The following is a 17,921-nucleotide window of genomic DNA, read 5'->3' as shown; positions in this document are numbered from 1 at the left end:
AAAGAAACAAATTGTTAAAACTGACTCAAGAAGTTAGAAAGACTGAAAAGACCTAAAACAATTTAAGACTCTGCATTAAAAATTTAAGTAAAGAAAGTTCCAAGCTGAATGGCAAAAATTGTGAATTCTATAAAAATATTCTCAGAAGTAATACTAATTTTTTCTCAAACTCTTCTGTGACATACAGGAAACTTTGTACAAATAATTATCTGAGGCCAGTATTACCATAACACCAAAGATAGAAAAGAATGAAAAGAAAATGCAAATAAAACTATAGACCAATATCCTTCATGAACACAGACACAAATATCCTTAATACAACATTAGAAAAAAATCAGTAACATATGAAAAGGGATAAAAACATGAACAAATAGGATTTACTTAGGAATGCAAAGTTGGTTTAAGATATGAAAATCAAGTAATGTAATATACCATCTTAGTAGAATCAACAAATGCAGAAAAAGCATTTGACAAAATAAGATACCCACTCAATTAAAACTCTTAATTAACTAGAAATAAGTAAAACTTCCTCAACCTGATCAAGGATATCTATGAAAAATACACAGTAAATGTTTTACTTAAGAATGAAAGACTAAATACTTTCCTCTTAAAATCTGAAACATAACAAAGATGTCTACTCTCACCAATACTATTCAAAATTATAACCGGAGGTTCTTTATATACGGTAAGATTATAAATAGATAGATAGAGATAGAAACATTCATCCAGATTGAAAAGGAAGAAATAAAAGTGTTTTTCTCAGCAGACTACATCATTATCTGTATAGAAAACCTGAAGATTTCACAATAAATCTACTAGAACTAATAAAGAATATTCTGTACCGTTCATACTATATTCTATACCAGAGGAAATAATTCCATTTATAGTAGCATCAGAAAGAATAAAATATTTAAGAGTAAATTTAACAATAGAAATGCAAGATCTGTACACTGGACTAGAAAACACTTCTCTGAGAAATTAAATATCTAAATGGAAATATTTCTGAGCTGGTGAACAAATGTTCATTTGTTCACAGGAGAGGACATGAAAGCATCATGTCCTTTCCCCAGACCTTGTCCTGTGCATCTTTCATCAGGCTGTTCCTGAAGTATATCCTTTTATAATTAGTGATCTAATGAGGTAACTGAAAGTGAATCATCAAGAAGGATTGTTTCCATCAGTAGGGCTAGTGGATACCAGAATTAACAACTTAGCATATCTGATTCCTTGCCCCGTGTTCTTTTCTTTATTCCATGCTGCTACCTCCTTAGCTTTTTTGTCATAGGTCAGATAGTCACATGAGCAGAACTGAACCAAGTAAGGCTAGTCAGTGATACCTAGCACATCATCTGGAGGGGCTCTAATGGGTTCTAGGACTCTAAAATGGACACATGATGAGATCAGTTTCCAGGCAAGAGGAGCAAAAGGACTAAGGGATCCCCAAAACCACAGCAGAGCTGAACCCCTTCTGATCACAATCTCTGAATATCACACTGTGGAGCCTGGCATTAGAGCACATCTGGGAGACACAGCACATATGAGCCAGCAGGCCAGACACAGCAGGACAGGGAGGGGAAGGCAACTTGTGTGCTTTTAATGTGATGCACACATGATTTAAATAATTCATTTATTTTAGCATTATGTGAAAAGACCACTTGTTAGTTTTAGTGATTCAGACAAGCCCACTAAGCCTCAAAATAGAAAAATTTTCATTAGTACAATTACATCAGGTGCTGGAGCAAAGACATCAGATTTTAAAACATTACTGCCAGCGTGAAAGTGCTAATGAGATGCAATAGTGGCGTCATTTTGATTCTGACTTTAGCCACACAAAGCCATTTCCAGGGTTCAAAAGAAAGAAGAAATTGTGGTGGGGGTGGGTAAAATGTGATTGCAGTTGCTGCTGTATGTTTAAAAAATTTTAAAAGCCTGTGATATGTGTTTTGAACATTTTCTTAAGTTTTATACCTTAATAATCTATGATCAATTTCAAAACAAATATATTAGTTTCTAAGTATATAACCATCAACAAAGACAGAAATAGAAAATAATTAAGTGCAAACAGAAGACGCTTTACCTAACCATATGTGAATTGTTAATAAAGCACACAAAAAAAATGAAAAAGAATCCAAGTTCTTTAAACAACATAGTCTTAACTGCACACCCTCCCTAGAAGAATGGATAAAGAGAGGGAGAGAAAAGAAAAACACTGAAAAGAAACCCTCAAATTCACTTGATGAGTTTGTTTTACTGAAATGAATATATTAGCACTAAATACTTGGTAAAAGTGAAAAAACAGATAGACGTGTTCTAATGGTGAAAAGGGGAGATACAAATACAGAATGGGGGAAGGAAAGTTAAACACTGCACTATCAGATTGAAACTGAGGGCATCAGCATAAATTCATGATTAAAATACAAATATGTATGTACAATTGCAAAGGATATAAAATAAATAGACATTACATGTTCAGAGATTGGAAGACTTGATGTTTTAAGACGGCAATTCTTCTCAAGTTAATCAGTAATTGATAAAATGATCAATGCAATTCCTATTAGAATACCAGAAAGTTTTTTTCTAGAAATTGATACGCCAATCCTAAAATATACATGGGCTTCCCCAATAGCTCTGTTGGTAAAGAATCTGCCTGCAATACAGAAGACCCCAGTTCGATTCCTGGGTCGGGAAGATCCACTGGAGAAAGGATAGGCTACCCGCTTCAGTATTCTTGGGCTTCCCTTGTGGCTCAGCTGGTAAAGAATCAGCCTGCAATGTGGGAGACCTGGGTTCGATCCCTGGGTTGGGAAGACCCCTTGGAGAAGGGAAAGGCTATCCACTCCAGTATTCTGGCCTAGAGAATTCTGTGAACTGTATAGTCCATGGGGTCGCAAGGAGTCCGACACAACTGAGCAACTTTCACCTTCACTTTCAAAATATATACGGAAATGAAAGTGACCTAGAATAGCCAAAACACTTTTGAAAAAGAACAATGTTGGAAGACTCAACCACCCCCAATTTCAAAACTTACTCTAAAGCTATAATAATCAAAGCAGGGTATAGTGAGTTAATGAATGTTAAGAGTAACGTTATTCATAATTGTCAAATGCTGAAAACAACTCAAATGTCCATTAACTGGTGAAATAGAATATCTCGTTGGGTTTTCCATTTGAAATGCATTTGGAATGTTCCAAACCATGGGATATCCTTATAAGACAATACTATTCAGCAATTTGAAGATACAAAATATTGATGCATGCTGTAACAGCATGAATCTCAAATACATTATGCAGTGAAAGAAGCCTTTCACAAAATACAACATATACAATTCCATTTTTGTGAAATATCCAGGATATTTTTATAGGGACAGAAACCAGATAAATGGTTGCCTACACCTGGGGACCAGCCTGGGGACTGACTGCAGAAAGGCTCAAGGAAGTTTTTTACATTGAAGAAAATGTTCTAAAACTGGATTATAGTTATGGTTACATGACTCTATAAATTTACAAAATATTATTGGGTTGTATACTTACAATGAGTGGAGTAAGTGGTGAGTTTTCAGATAAATATTCACTTAAGAACAAAAAGAAAATGTTGATCTAAGCCAATCAAATTTCCTTCCTGGGTAATCTGAACTGAACTAGAAAACCCAAACAAACCAAAAAGTGGGGGGAGCTGGAGTAGCGCAGTGTTAGTAGAGAATCTGAGATGGCCATGGTGATTCGTGTACTTGCCTCTGGCTTCAGGAGGCTGAGCTGGCAGAGTCAGTAGACAAGAATGAAGAGAGACTATGTGGGGAAATGGAGAGATCCCATGAGCAAGGTTAAGTTGTTCAAGAGACACAGAAAGAGTAGCAGGACCTGGAGATCTTATGATTCCTGACAGATCTATAGTTCCAGTTCTCATGTATCTCCACAAGTACTTCCCTTATTCTGGCCTCCGTGATTTGAAGTAATCTGTGTGTTTAGTCAAAATATCCTGACTAGAAAAGCTACTAATCATCTATAAGAGCCTTATCAAATCCCACTCACTATACATACTGGATGCATTTTTGGTGTACCCATAGTCCTTAAATGGAGAAGGGAATGGCTACCCACTCCAGTATCCTTTCCTGGAGAATCCCCATGGACAGAGGAGCCTGGGGGGCTACAGCCCATGGAGTAGCAAAGAGTCGGCCACTACTGAGCAACTGAGCACATAGTCCTTAAAAAGACATTGCTACAGGTGACTCTCAGTCTCCAAGTCTCTTCTTAGGAGACCTCTAAGATAGAAGGAGAGAGCAAGTGGGAACTGTGGACATTCAAGGCTCACTATTGTCTAGAAGCATGTTGGGAACATCCATTTTCCCCCTTTCTATTGTAATCATCTTAGACATGACATGAAGAAGGTTATTTAGGAGAAGTCTGATTCCACACCATAATTGTAAACTAATAATTGTATATAATTAGTTGCCATGTAGAGAAATTTGAAGAGGAGGGTCATTTTTCCTTCATAACAAAAACATTTCTCTGTGGCAGTGTTTTGGGTTCTGATAAGTAGAATTTATATTGTAGACAATATATGTCTGAAAAGCACCTTTGGCAAACCAAAACCTCATGCATTTTATAATATAAGTGCCCCAATACAAACAAGAATAAAAGTGACTATGCATCTGCCAAATGCATAACAGTTGACGATTCATCTCCCTCTTAAGCGTATGAGCAGTGGGTGCTTGAATAGTGACCCTCAGATAAAGGCACTGTGGGGACATTATCTCAAATGCAGGCTTGATTTTAGAGTAGAGAGGAGTTAGTGAGGTCTATTGACAGGGAAAGAGAGACTGTTGCTTTCTCCTTCTGGTGGATTCTGACTTAGCTAAGGAGAGTATGTGTAGTAACATTATAGGTAGGAGACATTAAGATGGGCAAGAACCAGTACATAATTCTACTAAGGCAACTGGATGGGTAAAATGAAAGTGAAAGTGTTAGTCACTCAGTCATTTCCAACTCTTTGTGACCCCATGGACTGTAACCCAACAAGATTCTCTGTGGAATTCTCCAGGCAAGAATACTAGAGTGGGTTGCCATTCTCTTCTCCAGGGGATCTTCCCAATCCCAAGATTGAACCTGGGTCTCCTGCATTGCTGGCAGATTCTCTACTGTCTGAGCCACCAGCAAAGCCTCAAGTGTGTGGGTAAAAATACTTCTGAACAGTTTGTCATGTCAGAGCCTCTGCTACTGTAGAATATATATTACAGACTTGAACTTTGAAGGGAAAAATCTGACTTCTATTAATTAAAAATAAGTAACATTTATAAGAAATTAGTAGTTTATTTAGTCAGGGTTAATAACATTTATATGTAACAAATAATTTATCATGTATGTTTCCCTTTTGTATAATCTATCCTAGTTTAGTATAGAATTTGTTTTTAATACAAAAAGCATATATAATTGTATAAAGATCAAGTAACCACTTCAGATATACTACTGGTTGAATGGGAGAATGGCTTCTGCACAAGCCTGTGCTTTTCAAGGCACCACACCCTTCTTAAAAGAAATGGTCACCCCAAGTATACCAAGAGGAAGTTGGCTTATTGTTTACTAACAATGATTCTGAAATCAGATAAAGAAAGAGAAAGTGTTAGAACACTTACTTAGTTGTGTTTGACTCTTTGTGAACCCATGGACTGTAGCCCACCAGGCTCCTTTGTCCATGGAATTCCCCAGGCAAGAATACTGGAGTGGATAGCCATTTCCTTCTCCAGGGGATGTTCCCAACCCAGGAATTGAACCCTGATCTCCCACATTGCAGGCAGACACTTTACCAACTGAGCCACCAAAGAAGCCCTTGAAATCAAATAGCTTAGATTCAAATAATAGCACAACCATTTATTTGGCCTTTGGCCTTTGGCCTTTGGTAAGCTATTTAACTTCTCTGTGCCTTACTTTCCTCATCTGTAAAATAGCTGTAATGACTACACTTTTACAGGATTCTTGTGAAGATTAAAAAAGATAAAATAATATGAAGCTTAAAACAGTGTCTGAAAAGAAAATACATTTTAGCTATTAATATTATTTTGTTAATGATAATCCTTACAAAAGCCAAGCAAAGATGGTATTTATGATATCAGTTTCACAAATAAGGAAACAGGTTCAGAAAGATTAAATCACTTACCCAATGCTAAAGTAAAAGATGTAATTCAAACCCTGTTTTTCTTGCCTCAGACTCCATAAATGTCAATATACCACACTTTCTCTCGTTACAACTATTTCACATAAAGTATCTAAAGGAATTAGAAAGCGAGTAGCTTTTAACTGGGTGCATCATATACTTGACAAATAGGAGTTCAATCAGTATAACACCGACCAACTGACTGAATATAAACCTGGGATTCTCACCAGGGTGGTTCTCATGCTGTTGCCAGCCATGCCAGATTGATTCCTGACTGTGTGATTTGTTCAACCTGTCTTCCTCATCTGTATGGTCATTCCTTCTTCCCCTTGTCCTTCCTCCAACTGATTATTAAAATTCTACACAACCATAAAGAGCCTCTACAAAATATCACCTCAGTATTTCCCACAACTTAATGAGGTTACCAGATATATGTACCATCTGCACTACTATTCATTTAGTACTTTCTTTAAATGGATGCACTTTTTAATTCTTAAATTTGTTTGAAAAGGAAACCATCATGAATGAGAAACCGGTTTGAATTGGCATAAGCAGAAGCTAGAAAGTCACTGTGATGTAAGCAAAATAAAATAAAATTCTAGTTAGATTTTGTTGCTTACCAAAGGCTCTGAGTTTTAGCCTTGCTTAATAAATAAATCAAATACTTACCTGGCAGGAGAGATACTGGGATGATGAAGGTGATTTCCACTTCCACCCCCCACTCCAGCATGGCTTATCTATCGCACTCTGGATGTGCTGACCCCTGTAATTTCCGCAAAACTTGACTGCATAATTTGTGGTTGTGGGGGACTGCATTTGCGCTTCTCCCTGTGGGGTGGAAAAAAAGATAAGTACATTCTAGATATTAATGACGTATTTGCATCAAATTGAAATTTTGAAACTTCTTCATTGAAATAATTAAACTCACAAAAAAATTGAAAATAATTACTTTCTCACTGAGTGTTTCAATCTTATTTAATGTCACTTTCCAGTATAGAATCTCTCATACAATGCTATGTATCTCATGCTTTGGAAAAGTCTAATTTTTCTGATCACTCAGGCTCATTATTTCTTTTGTGAATGGCACCATTTATCTATGACATTCATCAGGGAACTTAATTGCAATGTTTCTTACATGATATTTAATTAGTTTGTATCATTTCATGTGGGCAGATAAAAGGAATTCTCAGGATAACAAAGTCTTAGTCACACATCACAGTTTATCCAAACCAGATAATCTTTCGTATGATGACTTAGTCAATGCTTTGTTGGGGGGATGGGGAATGGTATGTATGAGGGGGAATGAGAAGGAAAATTTTAATTGGTCATAGTAAATTATTTTTAAGCAAATCAGTAAAGAATTATATATGGGAATAACTATATTTTTTTTCCTGGGCCTTTTAATGATAAATCATGTTCTGTAGGTAATTATGGAGAAGGCAATGGCAACCCACTCCAGTACTCTTGCCTGGAAAATACCATGGACAGAGGAGCCTGGTAGGCTGCTGTCCATGGGGTCGCACAGAGTCGGACACGACTGAAGCGACTTAGCAGCAGCAGCAGTAGGTAATTATATACAGCTATATATAGCTGGAAATACAATGGTTTTTGTAAGATAATATTTAGCAAAGTTGCTTGTATTATTGCTTAAGCTTTCTATCTTAAAAGCTGATAGTTTAAGCAAAGTTTAGTTTGGGATTAAATTGTGGATTAAAGTTTAGCATTTTAAAGTTCATTTGCATTTCACAAGACTTCAGTTTCAGTTAGAGACTCAAACTCAACCAAGAGATTTAAGTTGCCAAACACCCTGATTAAGGATTTGGTCTTTACTCAACAACTAAGTTTGAAACTAGGTTAACAGAATGTACTACACTCATTTCTATTTAACTTCCACTTACTCAGCAGATAAAGAATCTGCCTATAATGCAGGAGACACGGGAGACGGAAGTTTGATCCCTGGGTCGGGAAGATCCACTGGAAGAGGAAATGGCAACCCACTCCAGTATTCTTGCCTGGGAAATCCCATGGACAGAGGAGCCATGCAGGCTACAGTCCTAAAAGGTCGCAAAGAGTCGAAAACAACTGAATGAATAAGCATACCTGCTTCCTCTTCAGATCAGAATTTGGCCTTTTATTAAAGCACATTTGCATTATGAAACTTAAACACACACACACACACACACACAGGAATAATCACAAATGTTTTCCCTTTTCATTAGTGTCACAACTTTAGCCATATTCCATAGCATTCATCTCTATTAAGATCGTATATTCACAAAACTGAGTCGAAATTTGAAAATAGAATGCCGTAGGAAAATGTTTTATTATCTTCAAAATAATACATCCTTGATTTCAGGATAAAAAAGTATATATATCCCAGTACTGATGAAGTGTTTAAGATTTACAGAATTTTCTTCTCAGAGTAACAATATATTCATTCATGTAGAAATATCTGGACCTCTGAAGACTCAAGAAAAGGGTTTTGAATTGTTCTGTGTTTTTTTTTAACTATTCCACTGCATCTTAAGGCATTGTCACTTTTATTTTATATAATATGTCCCTGAGAAGTCATTATGCAATTTGAAGGATGAAAAAAATGCAAAAAAGGATAGTCAGGAGGTTTTGTCTGATATGAATTTAAAATTTTTCATTCTCAATAAAGTCTATCAGCAAGAAAGATTATGACCTTATATTAAAAACAGGAGGAACAAAAGGTTTTGATTTTGTTTATATTCTAATCCTCTGGCAGCTGATAAATATTTTAACTGCATCCTCCAAATACAGAATTATGTCATGTACAAAATTATTTTAACTAGTTATGAAAAGTAAGAATTAATTACATAAGCTTTCCACTCAGAACAGTTTAGTGGAAAAAAAAGCTGTCTCTTAGTAAAAGAAGATGGACCTTAGAACCAGCAGACCTGAATTATAATCACGGTCCTCCCTTTGAGAACATAGTTTCACTTCTTTCAACTAATATTTGCAGATCTGCAAAATGAAAATAATAACATCTTTCTCGTAGACATCAATGATTAATATATGGAATTGATCAGAAGAATTGCTTCAAAAATAGTAGCTATCATTATCCAACTAGCAATTTTATATATATACATATATATTTATTTATTTGGTGGTGCCAGACCTTAGTTGCAGCATGTGAGATCTAGTTCCATGACCAGGGATTGAACTCAGGCCCTTCTGCATTGGGAGCTCAGAATCTTAGCCACTGGACCACCAGGGAGGTCCCCCCCAACTAGCAATTTTTAATAACACATTCATTTTGCCTTAAAAATTGAATTCAGTAGGTAAAATTAGTTTTTATTTTTATGATTATTATCAAGTATTATTTTATATTATTATTTGTTCATTTCCTACATTTTTACCAGAGACCTAGTATGGATAGTAGATGCTGAAATTATAACTCTGAGTAAAATAAGAAATCTCTGTCCTCCTGGACTTATATTCTAACAGAAAACAAAGCCATTTAAAAAAAATAAATGTCCATGGAGTGATAAACTGTTGAGCAAACGAAGCATCATGGTGGGCTGGGGTGGAGGGAAATGAGGAGACAGCTTTCAATAAGGTGGTTGGAGAAGACTTCTCTGAGTGGTGACACCTGAACAGAGTCATGAAGGGTGAGAAGGAGCCAGTGTAGGCCTGAGAGAATAGCCCAGAGGCTTAGGGAAGGCCAGCAGGCTGTCGGAGGCAAGAGGATCCCTGGGACATTTATCTACCACGGAGAGGCCAAGCAGGCTGAGACAGCTGGAGTGAATTGAGGAGCAAGGCAGGAGCCATGTCCTATGGAGAATCGCCAGCTGTAGTGAGGAGAGGAATAAGGAGCTATTGGAGTAATGAAATTTAAATTAAAACAATTTTTTTCTAGGTGGCTATTACACGTACTACTGCTGCTGCTACTGCTAAGTCGCCTCAGTCGTGTCCGACTCTGTGCGACCCCATAGACGGCAGCCCACCAGGCTCCGCCATCCCTGGGATTCTCCAGGCAAGAACGCTGGAGTGGGTTGCCATTTCCTTCTCCAGTGCATGAATGGGAAAAGTGAAAGTGAAGTACTAAGGAGAGAGACATAGGTGCTAGATGAATAGTAGTCAATTGAATGGTGAGGCGTACGTGGAATATATTTTGAAGCTAGGGCTGATGAGGTGAGGAAAAAAAAATGAGTCAAGAAAAAAAAAGAACCAAGAAAGGCCACTACTTTTTGGGTCATGCACCTGGGAGACAATGGTACCATACTTTGGTTCAAGAAAGTGAAGGGGGAGGTGTGTTTGAGGATACAAGAGTCAGGAATGGATAAAGAAGTGTGGTATATAGATACAATGGAATATTGCATGCATGCTAAGTCACTTCAGTCGTGTCCAACTCTTTGTGACCCTGTGGACTGTAGCCTGCCAGGCTCCTCTGTCCATCAGATTCTTTAGGCAAGAATATTGGGGTGGGCTGTCATGCCCTCCTGCAGGGGATCTTTCTGACCCAGGGATCAAACACATGTCTTTTATGTTTCCTGCATTGGCAGATAGATTTTTCCCACTAGTACCACCACATTACTCAGACATAAAAATGAGTGAAGAATGCCACTTGGAACAACATTGATTGACCTAGAATATATCATTCTAAGTGAAGTCAGACAGAGAAAGACACATATCATGATATTGCTTATATGTGGAATCTAAAACAAAAAGATACAAATGAACTTATTTACAAAATAGGAATAGATCCCTAGACATAGAAAACAAAGTTGTGGTTACCAAAAGAGAGAAGGGGGAGAAAAATTAGGAGTCTGGGATTAAGATATATACATTATTGTGTATAAAATATATAACCAATGAGAATTTACTATACAGTACAAGGACTTATGGGCTTCCCTGGTGGCTCAACAGTAAAGACTGCTCCTGCAATTCAGGAGCTGCAGGAGACACGGGTTTGATCCTTGTCTCAGGAAGATCCCATCGAGGAAGGCATGGCAACCCACTCCAGTATCTTGCCTGGGAAAACCCATGGACAGAGGAGCTTGACAGGATACAGTCCATGGGGTTGCAAAGAGCTGGACATGACTGAAGCAACTTAACACTCAATATTTTGAAATAACCTATAAGGCAAAAATCTGAAAAAGAGTATATTTAGATATAAAACTGAATCACTGTGCTGTATACCTGCAACTAACGCAGCATTTTATATCAACTCTACTTCAGTTTAAAAAAAAAGAGTTCTGTTTTGTGCATGTAAAATTTAAGGTGCTGTTAAGACAGTCAAGTGAAGATACAAAGGAAGCAAGTGGATATTTGTATCCACCATCATTATTGGGCTTCTATTTATCTCAAATATTTCTATATTTTTTCATGTGGAAAATCTTGATTCATGATGCAAACACTCAAGTGTGTTGAAATGATCTTTGATTGTAATTCTCTCAAGTGATTTTACTTGTAGAAAGCTCTTCTGAGCTCTATTCCCTTTAGAGGAATTTCTCAAGTTTCAAAGGTATCTTTACCATTCTGAATCTTCCTCAGATCAGGAGATGCCCAATATCTTAGTAGGAGTATGACATATGGCAGTGCCACTCATGAAGCACCCACCGAAGTTTGTGTAGTCTTCTGGATTCCCTTGGCATATTCAAGAAGTGGGGTTGTACCAGATGCCCCAAAGGAGAATGCAGCAAACTTTGGCTCACAGGCCAAATCCAAGCCCCTGTCTATTTTTGTAATTGTTTAATGGGAATATTGCCATACTTGTTCTTTAGATATTACATATGGCTGTGTTCACACTCCAACAGCAAAAGCTCAATAGTGGCTAGAGACTTATGGCCCACAAAGCTTAATTACTATCTGTCCCTTTAAGAAAGAGTTGACTGACCCCTGCTCTGAAGTTTCTTCTATTCAGGAAGCCTCATGATTTGGTGATTTGAGGAAAGTAAATCAAAAATGAACTAAGATCTCTATGCATTTACCACGTGAAACAATTGTGAGATTAGATATTTGATATTCAACGTCTAATTTTAGCAATTTTCTTTCTTTTCTTTTTTCTCTAAAGCTGAGACTCAGAGTTCAATCAAAGCAACAGAAACACCAGGTAAGTTCATTTTTTTTTTTCTCTGAGAATATTCCTGAGTAAAATCCCAAAAAGGAGACAAAGTAGATCAATCAGTTTGAGGACAGGGTGAAATAGCATAAAATAAAATATTACATGGCAACTAAAATATTTAGGAAACCTTGTGTTAAAAAGAAAAATGCAGACAAGGAGGATATGCAACAGTGTCTGAGTGCTCTGGGGCTTGGGTTAGCGGAACCAGCTCTGGGAAATACATAAAGCTTGTGGAATTTTCCTCTCCCCAGAACGTACTGTTCCTGGTCTGTTTGTGTGGTCAGCTTGCCCTCTCCCAGAAGTATAGGGTGTGTGTTTGCTGTCGTCTCTACTTTCTAACAAAGCCTGGTCCTGATATCCAAAGAGATGATGTTATAAACCACAGTTAACAGTCTAAAATGCTATCACTTCAAGAAGCGCTCATGCTTTGCCATCCTTAGTTTTAAGCTGAAAAAATTTTGGATGATGGAGCAATGGAAATTGGAGAAGATTATTGGCAGAGGAAAATGGTCATGTTGAATCTTCATATTGTTTTGAAATTGTAATTATTTGAAGATTTTTATTTTCCTAACTCCTATCTGGTACATGTACAAGTGACAAATCTCTTAGGTTATCAACATTAACCACCTTTGCTATATACAAAATGATAAATACGTGAAATAAACCTAGGAGATCATGAAACTTTTTTTTGTTTTTGGACCAGAGAAAGATTTACTGCAGGGCTGAGCAAGAACAGGTGGCTGGGAAATACAGAGATCATGTAGCTTTTTTAAAAAAAATGGAAAAATAAAGCCATGAAAATTATGAGTGACTCTAATAACATTTTCACAGCAAATGTCCTAAATAGTCATCATGGTCTACCCTCAAGAATTAGAAATGGGAACTATATGCTTTTAACTTTTAATTATTTATGTTCTACATAATACATCAAATAATAAAGGAAGTTATTTTTATATTGTTAACTCTCTCTATTTCACTTCATCACTGTATTTTTTTATCCTTTATTTCCATCTACACAGTCTAGAAATGCACTAGAAAAAGCCTTGGGAAAAACAAAACATAAAAATAGTGCATCCAGGCAAAGAGGGCAGCTTTGCATTGGCTGATGCTTTGCACTGTTCTGGAGAAATCCTGTCGCCTGTTTCATGGATTGGTTATCGAGGAGGAGTTACAGATGGAGGAGAATCAGGAGGCTGCCAAATTGTCAGCTCTTTTTAAGGAGAGACTGATGCATCTTTTATTTTGTTTAAAAAATAGTATTTACAAAATGCAAGCTTTAACTACAATTGATTTTTACATGTAATGAAAAGCGCATTTAGATTTTAATTTTGAGTTATAGACACTAATTCTCCTAAAACAGATAACAGACAAACCATTGATTTGAACAGTGAATTAGAAAGAAATAAGGCTGATTCTATCAACTGCAAGAAAGGTCAGTTTTAAACTTCAGATATATGGTAGGGCTAAAGTCTAAATCCAGGTTCACTCAAAAAAAGTTAACAAATATCCCCCATCTTCCTTAAAATAATTAGTATTTTTCTTTTAGGTAATGTTGAGGTAAACGTCTAGTCCAAAGAATTTTTAGCAATACTTCCTTACACATTTAGTCTTTGACTAGAACATTCATAGCTCTCACATTTGATATTTTCTTTCACATAATGCATCTGGCTTTAATTTCCATGAAAAAATGTGTTTTTACCACTCTCTTCAAAAATTATTATTAAGGGTCTATAAATTGATAATTTTTTTATGTAGGATCTTTTTTTGGAATTCAGAATAAGGCAAATGTATATAAAATGTGAATTATAAGCAATTATATGTAGATATGGACTTCCCTGTTGGCTCACATGGTAAAGAATCTGCCTGCAATGCAGGTTCGATGCCTGAGTTGGGAAGATCCCTGGAGAAGGGAATGGATATCCATTCCAGTATTCTTACCTGGAGAATTCCATGGACAGAGGAGCCTGGCAGGCTATAGTCAATGGGGTTGCAGAGTCAGACACAACTGAGCAACTAATACTTTCTTTTTCTTTTCTATATGTAGATATGACATTCAGTTTTATATAATAAACATACAAGAAAGATAGTCACAGTTAGATGGACATGATTGATCAACGTCAGAAGACATGTCCATTCATTCCATTGAATAGAGCAAAGGTTGTATGAATGGACAGCTGTGTTTAGTAATGCTAAGCATGAGGAAGAATTCACACCCAATATCTAAAACATGTGGGAGAGTCAAACTTCAACTGCCCACTGTAACATACCTGGTAAGATTCCAAGTTTAGTATAATCCCCTGCTAAGTATACAGAAGGATATATTCAACCGATCACTACTAACTGAGGCATTCAATATTTGTTCTGTTCCATCACATATAGCACTAGCTAAGATTTTGAGTGATACATGGAGCCTGCCATGAAGAGTTACTAAAGACTAGTCAATATAATAAATAACTATAATAACTCCAGCAGTCATGTAGGTGTAAAGTGATGTGTCATTGATAAGCCTCAGATAACCTTATGTTAGGATCAGAGGAGGGAAAGAATTTTTTTTCCCTTTATCTGTGGTTGTAGCATACATTGGGTGGGGTAAAAGCAGTTTAAGAAAAATGAGAAAAGGGTTCATGAAAAAAGTGGTCTTCTAGCTGCCAGATTTTTGTGCCTACTTGATTTTTAGCTCTGAGTTCAGAGCTAATGAGGATATGGAAAGACCCACTAAAAAGTGATGAAAGACTGTTTATTCCCTGGAGATATATGCAGACATTATGTGGCCATTACAACAATTTAAAGCAACGATAGAATTCACTTTTGTTTAGCCTTATCATTTTCCCACAGACAGGGAGAACTAATAACTTGTCCTTGAAAATTAATCTCTTGATTTCTTTGTTAAGAGACCTCAGCTCGAAGAAAAATGGACCAATGTGCCTCAATATATTGGGAAAGGAATAAACCATTTGCCCATAATTTCCTGAAAATACAACTATATTTGTCCAGGTTTTCCAGAGAAGCAGAACAAAGAGAATATACATATATAAATATGTACTTATATAAACATATGGAAATCTATAAAGAGATGTGTTATAAAGAATTGACTCACGCGTTACAGAGTCTGAGAAGGTCCGAGACCTCAGTTGGCAAACTGGAGGCCCAGAAAGCAGGGAGAGTGCATGGTGCAGTTCTAGTCCCAAAGTGCTGAGACCAGAAGAGCGATGGTCTAAGTTCCAGGCTGAAAGCTGGAAAGCTCAAGATCCAAGAAGAGCCAATAGTTCAGTTCAAAGGCGTGGAAACACTGATACCCCAGCTCAAGGCAATCAGGCAGAAAGAATTCCTTCTTACTCCAGGGAGCCTTTCTGTTTGTGTGTGTGAGCATGCTCAGTCATGTCCATCTCTTTGCCACCCTGTACAGGCCTTCAACTGATTGGATGAGAGCCACCCTAATGGAGGTAATATATTTCACTCATCTACTGATTTGAATATTAATCTCATCCAAAAACACATTCACAGGCACACCCAGAATAATGCTTGACCAATACCTGGGAGGCAAGTTCAATCCCTGGGTTGGGAAAATCCCCTGGAGAAGGAAATGACAACCCATTCCAGTATTCTTGCCTGGGAAATTCCATGGACAGAGGAGCCTGTCAGGCTACAGTCTATGGGGCCACAAAGAGGCAGGCACAACTTTGTGACTAAACAACCATATCAAATATCTGAGAACCCCATGGCCAAGTCAACACAAAAAATTAATCATCACAACATTCTCATTGTGACCAGCACAGCTTGTGAGAAATCTTGTGCACATCTTTTTTAGTTTCTCAACTATATTTCAGGACCTCAGTTGTTTTTTAGACATTAATGTTTTTTATGGAAAATCAGAAGCTAGTATAGACAACTGCCATCAAAACTGACTACTGGCCTTTGGAAAGGAGGATTCTCTGTCCTGGTGCATTCACTGTGCTTGACAACTCGTGCAATGCCTGGAGTTGGATACTGCTGCTGCTAAATCGCTTCAGTCGTGTCTGACTCTGTGCGACCCTATAGATGGCAGCCCACCAGGCTCCCCATCCCTGGGATCTTCCAGGCAGGAACACGGGAGTGGGTTGCCATTTCCTTCTCCAATGCATGAAAAGTGAAAAGTGAAAGTGAAGTCGCTCAGTCGTGTCTGACTCTTCACGACCCCATGGACTGCAGCCTACCAGGCTCTCTGACCATGGGATTTTCCAGGCAAGAGTACTGGAGTGGGGTGCCATTGCCTTCTCCGGGAGTTGGTTACTGGCCTCTAGAAATTGATATAATGTGAAACACGTACTATTTTATACAGAGGATTACTTACCTGAATATTCTAACTTAGAATGACAGAATCTTGATACTATTGTTCAGTTAGAATGTACTCAAACTAGAAATATAGCCATAGCAAATGATATCCTGAGTTATTTTAGTAACTTGGAAATTTTATGATGTTTAAAAATTAGTTGAGAATAAAATCACTCAGTTATGGAATGAGAAATAGAAATTAGCTTAGGGCCTGGCATAAGCTTCCACTTGTGAAATTATATGAACCTATAAATCTAGGTATGGCTAAGTGGTTTCTCCTCTGGTTCAGGGATCTAATAAGTCTCTGAGAAGTGCTCAACCCTGTTTTTGAGACTCTCTAGTCTAGACTGAAAGGTCATAAAAACTCACAATCTTGGACTTCCCTGGTGGCACAGTGGATAAGAACCCACCTGCCAAAGGAGGGGCACAGGTTTGACCCCTGGTCCTGGAAGATCCCACATGCTATGCTATGGAGGAACTAAATCCCATGTGCCACAACTACACAGCCTGAGCTCTAGAGCCCATGAGCCACGACTCCTGAAGCCTGAACCTAGAGCCTGTGCTCTGCAACAAGAGAAGCCACCTCTATCAGAAGCCTGTACATCACAACAAAGAGTATCCTCCTCTCGCCACAACTAGAGAAAGTCTGAGAGCAGCAAGGAAAACCCAGCACAACTGAAAAATAAAAAAACCCCTCAATCTCAACTAACTGGCTAGCCAGCACTCACTTTAAGAACCAACACGTTTCAACAATATTGCTAAGGATGTGAGCTCCTCCAGTAAACTCTATAATCTGCACTCTTTTAATACATTAAGAAGTATTCTCTCTGTCTCCTTGTATGTTTCTGCAGAGTTCGGTCTAGCCTACTAAAGAAAGAGAGGCTTAGTTGGTCTTGGTAGAAAGAAACCTCTTGATCAGAGAATGAATTGAAATAGGCGATATTTCATGTAATAAAAATAAAGATGAACTTATAACTCATTGTTACTGAGTGGCAGCAGCTTACGCAGCATAGAGTTGTGATTGACAGACCAGAGTCTAGAGTCTGCATTCAAACTTTGGCTCTGTGTGACATTGGGCAAATTATCTAAGCTCTCTGGGCTTTAGCTTACATTATATGAAATGATAATATTATTAATACAGTAGTGAGTATAAAACCCTTAGAAAAATGCATGGCACATAGCGTCCCATCATTTCAGGTGAGCTCGGTTCAGTCGCTTAGTCATGTCTGACTTTTTGCGACCCCATGGACTGCAGCACACCGGGCTTCCCTGTCCATCACCAACTCTCGGAGCTTGCTCAAACTCATGTCCGTCGAGTTGGTAATGCCATCCAACCATCTCATCCTCTGTTGTTCCCTTCTATTCCTGCCTT

General features: G+C 37.6%; 1 protein-coding gene and 1 non-coding gene across 4 annotated transcripts in view; both read left to right on the top strand.

The window, feature by feature from the left end:
• Positions 1-17,921, top strand: part of EMCN (endomucin) — a 118,084-nt gene that overhangs the window by 66,252 nt on the left and 33,911 nt on the right. For all 3 annotated transcript variants that reach the window (XR_014083845.1, XM_081597019.1, XM_081597008.1), the window contains one exon: positions 12,188-12,226. Coding sequence is in view for 2 of the 3 variants with exons in the window: in XM_081597019.1 (XP_081453145.1) it covers positions 12,188-12,226 (39 nt within the window). In the remaining variant the exon portion in view is untranslated. The remainder of the gene's footprint in view (positions 1-12,187; positions 12,227-17,921) is intronic.
• On the top strand, positions 6,809-6,978 carry LOC145522095 (U1 spliceosomal RNA). Its single transcript, XR_014065914.1, has one exon. It is a non-coding gene; the product is annotated as a U1 spliceosomal RNA (small nuclear RNA).

The sequence above is a fragment of the Giraffa tippelskirchi genome, chromosome 1 (assembly GCF_054371585.1).
Source record: "Giraffa tippelskirchi isolate mGirTip1 chromosome 1, T2T-mGirTip1v1.2.pri, whole genome shotgun sequence".
Lineage (NCBI taxonomy): Eukaryota > Metazoa > Chordata > Mammalia > Artiodactyla > Giraffidae > Giraffa > Giraffa tippelskirchi.
This window is presented reverse-complemented; position numbering and strand designations above follow the sequence as displayed.